This window comes from Neopelma chrysocephalum, unplaced genomic scaffold, assembly GCF_003984885.1.
Source record: "Neopelma chrysocephalum unplaced genomic scaffold, ASM398488v2 Primary Assembly neopelma1_96537, whole genome shotgun sequence".
Lineage (NCBI taxonomy): Eukaryota > Metazoa > Chordata > Aves > Passeriformes > Pipridae > Neopelma > Neopelma chrysocephalum.
Genome location: NW_020925183.1, coordinates 56,502 through 69,579, shown reverse-complemented (window position 1 = coordinate 69,579; position 13,078 = coordinate 56,502). Strand labels below are relative to the sequence as shown.

The window sequence follows — 13,078 nt, the reverse complement described above, 5'->3', positions numbered from 1 at the left end:
AGGCCATTATTTTCACATGCCCAATAAGAGGCAGGATAATCTTCATAATCTGCTAGAGAACTTCAGCTCTTGTATCTTGATTTCTTTTTAGGAGTTTTCAGTCCTGTGTGATGAATACTTGACTGTTATGTTTTGTTGTCATGAAGTATGTGCTCCTTTATAAATACAAATAGAAATTGTCATTGTTGTCATTAAATATTGCCTTTTGTTATGTGACAGGTATAAACTTCTTTAATCCTGGTGCACACTTAGGACAGGGACCTGAAGCTGTGGCTGTCTGGTTTATCTGCTGGAGGTGGCATAGCATAGGAGAGGTTGTGTAGTCTCCTTGCAAGTCCAGATTGTTTTTGCTTTCCTCTGCACATTGCTGCTTTGGGGGTATGATAGTTGTGGTGCATTGACTCTAGCTGAATGCCAGGTGCCCACCAAATTTGCTCTATCATTCCCCTCAGCAAGTGGACAGGGGTCAGTTCATCACATGTTGCTGCTGCTCAGGGAGAGGAGTCCTTCCCCTGCTCCAGCGTGGGGTCCCTCCATGAACCTCTCCAGCGGGAGTCCTTCCCACGGGCTACAGTTCTCCACAAACTGCTCCAGCATGGGTCCCTTTCCATGAGGTACAGTCCTTCAGGCACAGGCTGCTCCAACGTGGGTCCTCCACAGGGTCAGAAGTCCTACCAGCAGACCTGCTCCAGTGTGGGCTCCTCTCTCCATGGGTCAGCAGGTCCCTGCCAGGAATCTGCTCCAGGGTGGGCTTCCCATGGGGTCACAGCCTTCTTTCAGGCATCCACCTGCTCTGGTGCAGGTCTCCTCCATGGGCTGCAGGTGGATCTCTGCACTTACTTTGATCTCCATGGGCTGCAGGGGCACAGCTGCTTCACCATGGGCTGCACTACGGGCTGCAGGGGAATCTCAGCTCCGGCATCTGGAGCACCTCCTCCCCCTCCTTCTCCACTGATCTTGGTTTCTGCAGAGTTGTTCCTATCACATATTCTCATTCCTCTGAGCACAATTACATCTGCACAGTAACTTTTTTTTCCTTCTTAAATATGTTATCCCAGAGGCATTACTATCATTCCTGATTGGCTCAACCTTGGCCAGCGGCAGGTCCATCCTGGAGCCAGATGGCATTGGCTCTGTCACACATGGGGGAAGCTTCTGGCAGCTTCTCTCAGAAACCACCCCTGTGCAGCGAAGGTCCCTCACTCAGCATCCTTTTTGGCGAATGAATCCATGGGAGACAGACTTTCTCCAGGCAGCACTCTCTTGTAACTTTATTACTCCATTTATATACAGAATAAGGGTCCGAGCTATCAAGCCAGGCCAGGTGTTACTTATCTGCACACATTCCACACAGACACTCCCGTGGCTGCCTTCAGCCACAAAGAACAATCATGCTTCAAGCGGCTTTCCAGCTTGACCTTGTGATTCTTTTCACACACACACTAATCTTAGCTCTGGCTCACTCAGGACCACAGTATTTTTGCTTAAATATTTTCTTCTTCTTCTTCTATCATCCAGGTGGCTGGTGTTGTGTTGTTTAGCTGCTCCTACACCCCTGTAGTACCCTCCCCCAAAAAAACCCCTTGCCATGCAAACCCAATACAATAGTAAAGGTTAAGTCTCAATTGACTGCATTGGGGTATATTTCTCAGTCTTTGCTTTTATACAGTTACCAAGTCATGAAGGTGATGGTGGGTGTTATTTTATTCCTCTCTAATCCCAATCTAGTGATAACAGGTATTGCAAATTGCAGATGTTGCCTGCATTGGACATTGCTCAAGCAGTAATGGAAACATTATAAGGGGCACTGATCTACACTTATGATTTATCAAAAAGGGTCAGTATCCTTTGGAGGGATGAAATTTATGTGAGTGGTCCATTACTTTATCTGGGCATTCTGATCTAATGTTTTACAACGCTTTCCATGAAGATATTTTTCCTAATATCTATTTCTCCAGAATAAACAGCCCCAGTTCTCTCAGCTGGTCCTCTAGAATCATAGAATCATTAAGGTTGGAAAAGACCTTTAAGATCATCAAGTCCAACCATCGACCTGGGACCACCACCACATGCACCACTAAACCATGTCCTCAAGTGCCATAGCCACATGTTTTTTGAACACTTCCAGGGATGGTGACTCTACCACTTCCCTGGGCAATCTGTTCCAATGCTTTACAACTCTTTTTGTGAAGAAATTTTTCCTAATATCTAATCTAAATCCTCCCCATGAGCAACTTGAGGCCATTTCCTCTTGTCCTGTCACTTGTTACCTGGGAGAAGAGATAAACCCCCACCTCACTACAACCTCCTTTCATGTAGTTGTAGAGTGCAATAAGGTCTCCCCTGAGCCTCCTTTTCTCCAGGCTAAACAACCCCAGCTACCTCAGCCGCTCCTCAAAGACTCGTTCTCTAGACCTTTCCAGCCACTGCTCCCAGCCTGTAGCGCTGCATGGAGTTGTTGTGGCCCAAGTGCAGGACCTAGCAGCAGCTCTATTGTTGAATTCTGGAACATGTGCCTGCTTTCTTGGATGTTTTTGTTATTACTGTTTTAATGTAAAAGGTAAAAAAAAAGCTTTGCTTCTGATGACAGATTTATGTGATTGATGCAAGTCAGATTAGCTAAATCTTCATTGTTCAATGAAATTAATGTAGTTTGGCAGGATCTTGATTAGGAAGCAATAATTTCTTTTGAAAATAAACAATTGATCACTTTCAGCAGATAGGAATTATGTCCTTTGTCTTGCATGGTTTGATCTGTTGGTTCAAGTCCTAGTTAAATTCAAAAGTGAAGTGTGAGTGGAATGGGAGAGAGTATAGTAGCAGGAACAGATGTTTATGATTGACTCCAAAGTCCTAATCCAGTTGGATCTTTATTATCTTGGGTGGCATTTAAACAAACAGACAAAAAAAGAGACATTTTGTGTTCTGAAGTAGGAACTGCAAAAGCAAGCTTTTATTCCAAGATGTATAGATTATAATCCATGTGCTCCCTTTTCCCCACTGCTTTGTCCCTGTAAGACAAAGCAAAATTTATTAGCATATTATTTACCAACTGCTGGAGTAAGACAGCAGCGGACACGAACATCAGTCTCATGAGTGAAATTGGAGTTTAATGAATCATAAAATCATAGAATATCCTGAGCTGGAAGGGACCCATGAGGATCATCAAGTCCAACTCCTGACTCCATCCAGGGCAACCTAAACCTAAACCTGAACTTCCCCCGATGCAGCTTTAAGCCATTCCCTCACGTCCTATCACTGGACACCAGAGAGAAGAGATCAGCACCTCCCTCTCTGCTCCCCCTCATGAAGAAGTTGTAGACAGCAATGAGGTCACCCCTCACTCTCTTCTTAAAGCTGAACAAGCCTACTATCCTCAGCTGCTCCTCATAAGTCACACCATCTAGTCCTTTCACCATCTTTGTTGCCCTCCAGTGGACACATTTTAATATCCTTCTTATATTGTGGAGCCCAAAGCTGCACACAGTACTTGAGACGAGGCCATACCAATGCTGAGCATAGTGGGACAATCGCTTCTTTCAACACAGCAGCAGTACAACAAATTTGATATATGGGTTTGCAAAGTAACTTGCAATCTAGAATGAGCTTTTGGTATGGAGTATGCTATTTAATTTGAATTTGCATTTAGTTGTGATTAATGTGCATATACTCAAACACTTGAGGCAAAGTCTAAGTGGTTTTAGAGTTTAATTATTGATAGAAATTCGCAGTAGCTTTTTTTTACCATGCATATGCAGCCTTATTTAGGGTATATCCTGTCACTGTAATAAGAGGGATGTTAATACATTATAAAGGGAATCTAGGTATGGAATTTATACTTTGCTTTTTATTTTTTGTTACTGTGGGATGATCATTGTTACTTTATGTGAAGGAGGTAGTGCCACATGACAGACTGACTGAGAAGATGGTTGGAGTGTGTTGTAGAAATACTTATTTCTTTAAAGAATTCTTGAACTAAAAATTAAGTGTTGCCTCATGCCAGAATGATTATAATTCTTGAGAGCCTGAATCTGACAGCTTTATCCATGCTGGGGCCTAGCTTCTTGCCTGATGGTCCCATTAGCTCCAGGGGGGTTGCGAGTAGAATGAGGGCCCAACTGATTGAAAAAGTACGTCCTAGGCTAGTTAAGACTTGAGAATGTAATCTCTCACACTGCTGACTGGCTACAGATCAGTCTTCCATTATGTGACCTAAAAAGAGAGAGATTTACATGTATAGTTTCTATTCCCATAGCTGCAGAATTAAACTTTGACAGTAATTTAGATCACCAGTGCCAAGGTGACTAGAACTGAAGAAAATGTAACAAATTAGACCAGGTCTGTAGCTTGGCCTTAGCATAGCAATAAAGTTAATACATTGTAAGGGATGGAAACAATATATTGGTGTTCTTGTCCTCCTCATCTGGATATGGTCTTGATCCAGCTAATGGGCTGCATTTTTTGAATCCCCTCCCACATTCCTTTTCTAGGGAGACTATAGGGGAGGTTATATAAAGTATATATGTACTCTAGCTGAATGCTTTTTTGTAAGTGGAAGATAATTTTTCATTCTTATGTAATTTTGTCTGTCAAGGCAAGTTGACTCCCTCTAGAGCCTGTCTTCTTTGCAGTCTCTCTGCCTTTTCCTTTTTTTTTTAAATCCATGTTTTAATATGGAGCATACCTGCTCAGCTAATGAAGGTTTAGAAAAAGATGTTGTGTATTAATTATTCCCTGCAGCACACCATGTTATGCAGGTACTGAACCACTAGGGTAAATTGTTTCTAGATGGTCCTTTCTACTACACTTTGTTGCACTCAGGACTGCACCTCTTTGTGTGAATTTATTATTTTTTTCCCTTTATATAAGGCTGAAAGAAGTACTCACGCTCACTTACCCTTTCCCTCTTCCCTTTTTTTAACTGAAGAAAAGCATCTCCCTTCTACCTTTGCCAAATTATTTAGAAGAGTGTAAATTGAAGACATTTGTCTTGAAATGTGCTATTGGAGCAGACTGTTTATACAAGTGAAAGAAATGGTAACATAAGAGTATTTGGTCTGGTAGACAAGGAAAGGATTTTTTGTTGGTTTTTTTACATATGGAATATTGGTTCTAATATAAAAAAACATGTCGTTTAAAAGGCTCCAATTTGCACATCAGTATTTTAGTGCAGTAGGGACAATGGCATATATTTGATAGGTAATATGGTTTTTGTTGCATTTTTACTAAAATAAATTTGGTATTAGATTTAGAGCTACACTGTAATTGGTTTGAGGTAGAATATTCCATGCACATGATAAAGATTTTTTGACCAGAGAGTGCTCATCATGTGAATCCAGAATAAGCTGTTAATATTTATCCATCAGTTGGTGGACGAGTGAGTCGAGAATTAAATTATACACGGCAGAAGATTGGCGAAGAGGCCATGTTTAACCCTCAGCTCATGATTCAGACTCCACATGAAGATGGTGCCAATATACTAACAATAGAAGCACTCAGACAGCACCTTGACTCTGCACTTCAGGCCAGCAGAGTAGATGTTTATATGTACAACAGGTAAGAAGAAAATCAAAACTTTTCTTGATCATCTGTAACAGAAAGTGAACAAATATTTCCCTGCATATACTTTTAATGGATAGCACTTCCATTAGAACTGTTTTGATTTGAATGTCACTAGTTACTGATGCTTCAAATTGTGTCATGATAGCAGTGACCAGTTGACGTTTTAACAAATAAAATGGTGTAAGAGGTATTGCATGAGATTCTGAAAATGTACCCTTATGTGGTTACCACAGTGGTAACTGTTCTCTTAAAAATGGGACTTTATTGATGGGATTTCTAACAATTAAAAGCCTTCCAGTAATTCGGGCTTAAAGGGAAAATGAAAATGGAAGAGAAATGCCAGTGGGTGGAATTGCTGGGCTATTTAATAACATAGTAATAATAACATTATAATAATCTAATGATTTCTTTTCTCCTACATGCATGAGTCAGAGCTAGTCTGAGCCTGAAGCTGACTTCTCTCTCGTGTTGCCAAGTGCTATCTTAATTCACAAGTGGGCATACCTACATTGAATAAAATTTGTCTTTTCTCAGTGATTCACTACTTGAGGCCACCATGTCTATATAAATAATAATTTTAATGTATGTTACTGTAGTGGGTTGACCTTGACTGGATGCCAGGTGCCCACCACCTGCTCTATCACTCTCCCTTCCAACTGGACAGGAGAGAGAAAATAAGATGGAAAATGACTCGTAGGTTGAGATAAGGCAGTTTAATAAAGCAAAGCGAAAGTTTGTGCACGCACAAGTGAAGAAGAAAATAACAAGGTTTATTCTCTACTTCCCATTAGCAAGCAGTGTTTGGCTACTTCCTGGGCAGCAGGGCTTCAGCACATGGAGCGGTTGCTCCAGAAGGCAAACATTGCAAACAACAAATGCCCCCCCTTTCTCCTCCTTTCCTTAGCTTTTATATCTGAGCTGATGTCACATGGTATGGAATATCCCTTTGGGTCATCTGGCCTGGTTGTGTCCCCTCCCAGGATCTTGCCCTTGCTGGAAAGGAGGAAGGAATGTTGAGAGACAGAGCTGATGCTGTGCCAGCACTGCTCAGCAGTAGCCAAATCACTGATGTGTTCTCACCACCTTTCTAGCTACCAATGCAGAGCACAGCACTGTGAGGGCTGCTATGGGGAAATGAACTCCATCTCAGCCACACCCAATAGTTACATTTTAAAAATAACTTTTCAGTAATTGTTAAAGAAAAAAAACTTGTTCTTTATATTTATTACAGAAAATGGAAATTGGAACACTTATGTTATAAATCAGGAGAACTCATCACAGAAGCAGGGTACATGGACCAGGTAGGCATAACAGGCATTTGATTATAAACAATTTATATTTTCATGATTCAGCGTGTGTTGTTTAGATTATATTGTAGTCTAATTGTGGTTTTTTCCCTTTTTTGACTTTGACAGATCATAGAATATCTTTATCCTTGTTTAATCATCACTCCTTTGGACTGCTTCTGGGAGGGAGCAAAGCTACAGTCAGGAACTGCCTATCTATTGTAAGCATGCTTTTTTTATAACTTTCCAGTTAATAGTTTTAATAGTAAAATGATGCATGATTTTGAGATGTATCCCAGTGCTTATTCAGATTCTGGTTTAACCAAAAAATAATAAATAAAAATAATTTAAAAAAATTGTTGTGTCTTTGCAGAAAATGTGCATGGATTTTTTTTTTAATTGAGCAAAGTTTTTTTCTGCTTCTGAAAGATGATTTGTATGCATCAACTTAAGTCCTGTGTCATTACTTTTCCCATTCTGCTAGGATGCAAAAGAAAATATAAAGTCTGAATTCAAGCTTTTTTAATTGTATGCTTTTTGGGAAATAAACTTTTTCCTTTCCTTCTTTTTTTTCTCCTCCACCCCCAAACTAAAAAAATATTGGCTGGGAATTAATTTTTTTCTAAGAAAATGTAGGTCTCTTAGGTAAATACTGAAGTCTTCCTAAAGAATAAAACTCAAATCGTTTGCTTATGAGATCATTAAAGAAATAAAATATATTTTTTATGGGTGGTTTCTTATCAAGTGTGATATTGTATGTCCTGGATTGTTCAGAGAGTTAATTGTTAATCTGTGCAGGCATTTATTTATGAAAGACTTAACATTTGAGTTATGGTTTCTGACCTGGTTTGCATGTCTCTGTGAAAGCAATTTGCAACGTTTAGTGTACAGTTTTAGCTTGGGAAATAAGGGGGGGTTGCATTTTCTGGTTGGGAGATTTCAAATAAAGAATTAAACCTGTTTAAGCAAATACAGTGTGGTTTGAATCACAGAATAAGGCAACCAAAAGCCTTTGTAGTCTGTTAACATCACAAATTCAAAAGTAGAGGGTGGGAGATGTGACATTGATGACAGCCATGGTAGCAGGAAAGCTTGATGGCTGATAGTCAAGCAGCCAGGGCATTTGCAGGAGCACAGAATTGTTATAGATAAACAAAGACCAGCTATGTTGATTGATTACATTTGCAAGATGATTATTAGACCAGCAAAAAGTAATCTGATACTATGTGAAAGGATTTCTTTCTTCAACTTCCTCCCTTCTTCCCCTCTCCTCTCTCTCCAAATTCTTTGAAGCAGCAGTTGGCTGCTTTTTTGTTATTTAGGTGCTTGATGGTTTGTTTTACTTGGTTTGTAAATGAAATTATTTTTAACATGTGAATATTCCCTTTCGTACAGTAAATTGGTATGTAAGTACTGATATTTTTGTTAAAATCACCACAGGGCCTACAAGAAAAGTATGCATAAACAAATATAATTAAAACATGCATTTCATTTTATGAAACAACCTTACCAGAAAAGGTTATAGCTTGTAACAGAAAACAACTTCAACATTTGCAAAAATACAAATTAAAAAATTATGTTTCAGTACTTATTTTGTCTTTTTTTTGTCATTCTCCCCTGATTTCTTTAACAGAGGGAAACCTCCTTTTCAGTGGATCAACTTTGACCCCTTAGAATTCTTAGAAAAGTTAAAAAAAATAAATTACCAAGTGGAGAACTGGGAAGAAATGCTGAAAAAAGCAGAGGTTGGTCATGGTTATATGGATCGACCTTGTCTGAATCCTGCTGATCCCGATTGTCCAATCACAGCTCCCAACAAAAATTCCACCAAAGTAAGTTTGCTTACCTGTGTGTAAATCTTTTCAAGGGAGGTTCTGTATGTGTGGTGAGAGAAAAGGGTATCATTCCCTTCCAAGTAATATATATTTTATGTTCTTCAGTGATTTCATTATTTGGTTCCTATTATATAATTAGCCCAGGGTAACTAAGTTTCCCTCATCCTGTGATGGAATATTAATCACACATATTTAGAGTGAAATTACAGTTCTCAGCTACTGGATAGGTGTGGCAATGTGTTGACATAATTTCAGCAAGCAATGTGCCTCAGGCAGACACAGTTACTCCTGGAATATGGCTGCTGCTGTACACTGACACTGTGCTGCAAGGCCTTCCTTCAAGTAGGGCCAGTTTTGTTGACCCAACTTGATATATCCCTTTCTCAGTCACTTTGGCTTTGGAGAAGTTGCTATGTGGTGAACAACTATCAGGCTAGTTTGTCTACTCCCATTTGTTGAACACATTTCTCTTTGTAGACTTCCTAGATGATCTTCCATATCTGTTATTTCAGTAAACTAGGTGTTGACTTAGGATTTGTCTGAAGTTAGGCAACTGATGAATTGCTTCTTTAAAACTTTTTTCTAGCCTCTTGACGTGTCTCTTGTTTTGAGTGGTGGATGCTATGGACTGTCGAGAAAATACATGCACTGGCAGGAGGAATTGATTATAGGTGGTACAGTCAAGAATAGTTCTGGTAAGCTTGTCAGGTAAGCAAACAAATGTTTACATAAGAATTTTTAATTTTTCTTTATTAGAATTTGGGTTTTTTTTGACAGGGAGCCATATCATGCAAAATCAACTGTCTTTCACAATCTGTGAATGATGTGTATTGTAACCTAAAGAGATAGCAGAGAAAAAAACTCTAGGCCAATTTAGTGTATAAGATAAAAAGAGTGGGTCCTTTAATCAGGCCTACAGGCCCAGGGGAATACACATGACACGTGCACCCAGACAGTGGCTCTATGATTTTATAAGAAGGTCCATCCAATCCCAGAACTATCCACCCCCCGGTTTTGCCCGGTTCTGCCCAGTTCTGCCCCCCGACACGCCCCTTCGGGAATTGGGTCTGGGGTCTTTGGGACCCCTTCTTCCTCATCTTCATCTTCTTCACAGCATGTACAGTCCTTGGAGCCCCTCCAAAGTTCTGGTAATGTGCCCACTTATTTGTCTTTTATCAAAAATCAAAAATCTCCATTGAACTGTTTGTTTAAGGTCAATACAGAGAAAAGTATATTCTTTATGTCACTGGATCTTGAATACATTTTCTGACAGACAAAATAAAACCCTTTCTTTTAGACTTCTTGAAGAAGTCGTGGAACACTGGACTTTAGGGGGAAACCCCTTGAAATAGAACCGTGTTAAAAAAAGCACATATAAAAACATTATTTAGATGTACACACTGAATCCAAATTTATATTAAACTAAAAGAAGTATAATTCTTACATATTTAATACAGATACCCTGTGTACCCCTATATGGTTGCGAGCTATGCTGGCGATGGTTCATGCCTTTGGTAGGGTTGCCCATGCCAGAGAGGTCAAAACCATAGGACCAGATACACTACGTTCTTGGGCAGGATGGGCTCGTTAGCCTTCTGGCAGTCATCTTAGGAGAAGGACAACTCTAATCTCAAACCCGGGCAGATGGAACTCGCTTAACCCTGTAAGGCCACCCATCTCAGAGAAGGTCACTCTAATCAAACCTACGTCCTGAGGATCTCGCTGCCACCGTCCAAGCTTGCTCGGCCCTGGAAGATGAACCTTAGGATTAAAGGGTGGGTTCAGTTCCGCGCATACTGCATCTCACCTAAAAAATCCATTGCGCAGGCTTGAAGGCTTTACCCACGTGCAAAAAGTCCTGTAGCGACGGGCGAGGGTCGAAACGGCAGGTGAAAGGTGCACTGGAAGCCGCAGACCCAACCCTGCATGCAGGCGGTTCAGGATATTGGTCATTTGAGACTGACCGGAGATGACAGTCTCTTGGGGCAGCACCCTGAACGACCAAGCAGCCTTTTCAAGGACAGCACTGCTTGCTCCACTGGGAGAGGGGCCTAGAAAAGGTGGCCTAAACAAAGCTCATCTCCACCTTCACCCCGTTGGTTAACCGCAGGCCAACGGGCATCTTCTTCCAATGCGATCGCACAAAGAGCAAAAGACAAAGGCATGCACCTGCCTCCAAAGGTGTACCTAAATTGACTCTAGCATGTTGGAACATCAGAACCATGCTCGATTCTGCGGATAGCGGACGTCCTGAGCGACGTTCTTCCCTAATTGCCCATGAACTGGCTCGTCTCAACATCAACATTGCTGCTCTCAGCGAAGTTCGCCTTCACGAGGAAGGCAGCCTCAGAGAACATGGTGCCGGTTACACACTCTTTTGGTCAGGTAAGTCCAGAACCGAAAAACATCTCTGAGGTGTCAGCTTCATGATCAAAAACTCTATTGTCCCTAAACTCGAAAATCTGACGACAGGTCATTCTGACCGCATTATCTCCCCGCCTTCCACTCCACAACAAGCAACACGTTGTCATCTTTAGTATATATGCCCCAACTCTCCAAGCTGACCCTGCTGAAAAAGATAAATTTTACACTGACCTGTGCTACCTTACCCAAAAGGTGCCCGCAGATGATAAGATCATTATCCTTGGCGATTTCAACGCCAGAGTAGGTAAGAATTTTGAAGCATAGAAAGGAATATTAGGCAAGCATGGTGTTGGAAACTGCAACGATAATGGTTGACTTCTGCTAGAATTCTGTGCGGAGCAACAGCTCACCATCACTAATACTATCTTTCAGCAGAAAAATAGTCTGAAGACAATCTGGATGCACCCCAGGTCTAAGCATTGGCACCTCACTGATTATGTCTTGGTGCGACGGAGAGATGTCCGCTATGTCCACCATACCCGCGTGATGCCCAGCGCAGAATGCCAAACAGACCATTGGCTTGTGCGCTGTCAACTCAACTTCAATCTCAAACTCAAAAGGGGCAGGTTCCCAAGGAGAAGACTCCAAGTTAACGATCTCCAATCAGCCACAGTAAGAGAAAGATTCCAGGCAAACCTTCAAACTAGGCTCGAAAACCACTCCACAGATTCTGCAGATTCCTCTCCTGAAACAATTTGGCATCATATTAAAAGCAGCATCCTGCAATCCTCCGAAGAATCCTTAGGGTTCTCCCTCAAGAAGAACAAGGACTGGTTTGATGAAAACAATCAAGAGATCCAGGACTTGTTGAGGAAGAAGAGAACCGCCCACCAAGCACACCTTGCTCAACCATCCTGTCATGCAAGAAAAACAACCTTTCGTCTTGCATGCAGCAAGCTCCAATAGAAACTCCGTGACATCCAGAATAAGTGGTGGACCGATCTAACTGCAAAAACTCAACTATGTGCAGATACAGGGGATCACAAAGGATTCTATGAGGCCCTGAAAACAGCATATGGGCCTACATACCAAGTCCAAAGCCCACTACTCAGTGCAGATGGTCAAACGCTTCTGACAGATAAAACCTCCATTCTGAATCGATGGTCTGAACATTTTCAGACTCTTTTCAGTACCAACCGTGTAGTCCAAGACTCAGCAATTCAGTCCATCACACAACAACCGGTGAAATACGAATTGGATACTGCCCCCACTTTAGGAGAAACCCTCAAGGGTTTCTGAGTTTGTGGTGCGCTGTTGGGAACTAGGCGAACTACCTTCAGACCTTCGTGATGCAGTCATCATCACCTTGTATAAGAAGAAAGGTACTAAATCAGATTGCTCAAATTACCGTGGTATTACTCTACTCTCCATTGCTGGCAAAATCCTGGCAAGAATACTCTTGAACAGACTAATACCCGCTATAGCAGAAGGAATTCTACCTGAAAGTCAGTGTGGTTTCAGAGCCAACAGGAGCACCACAGACATGATATTTGTTCTCAGACAACTGCAAGAGAAGTGTAGGGAACAGAACAAAGGTCTCTATGTAACCTTTGTCGATCTCACGAAGGCTTTCGATACTGTGAGCAGAAAAGGTCTTTGGCAGATTTTGGAATGTTTAGGTTGTCCCCCCAAGTTCCTTAAAATGATCATCTCACTCCACGTGGATCAGCACGGCCAAGTCAGATATGGCAACACACTTTCTGAGCCCTTTCTAATAAAGAATGGTGTGAAACAAGGCTGCGTTCTTGCACCAACCCTATTCACAGTCTTTTTCAGCATGATGCTCCAAAGGGCCACAGCAGACCTTGATGATCAGGACAGTATCTACATTCGATATCGTACTGATGGAAGCCTATTCAACCTAAGATGACTGAAGGCCCACACCAAGACCTTAAACCATCTTGTCCGGGAGTTGCTGTATGCTGATGATGCCGCCCTTGTTGCCCACACAGAAGCAGCCCTGCAGCGTTT

General features: G+C 41.5%; 1 protein-coding gene across 1 annotated transcript in view; it reads left to right on the top strand.

Moving 5' to 3' along the window:
* The window catches only part of LOC113981420 (protein patched homolog 1), an 85,955-nt gene that overhangs the window by 17,370 nt on the left and 55,507 nt on the right, over positions 1 to 13,078 (top strand). The window contains exons 3-7 of the mRNA XM_027708796.1: positions 5,367 to 5,556; positions 6,794 to 6,863; positions 6,978 to 7,069; positions 8,482 to 8,680; positions 9,270 to 9,391. Coding sequence (XP_027564597.1) covers positions 5,367 to 5,556; positions 6,794 to 6,863; positions 6,978 to 7,069; positions 8,482 to 8,680; positions 9,270 to 9,391 — 673 coding nt within the window. The remainder of the gene's footprint in view (positions 1 to 5,366; positions 5,557 to 6,793; positions 6,864 to 6,977; positions 7,070 to 8,481; positions 8,681 to 9,269; positions 9,392 to 13,078) is intronic.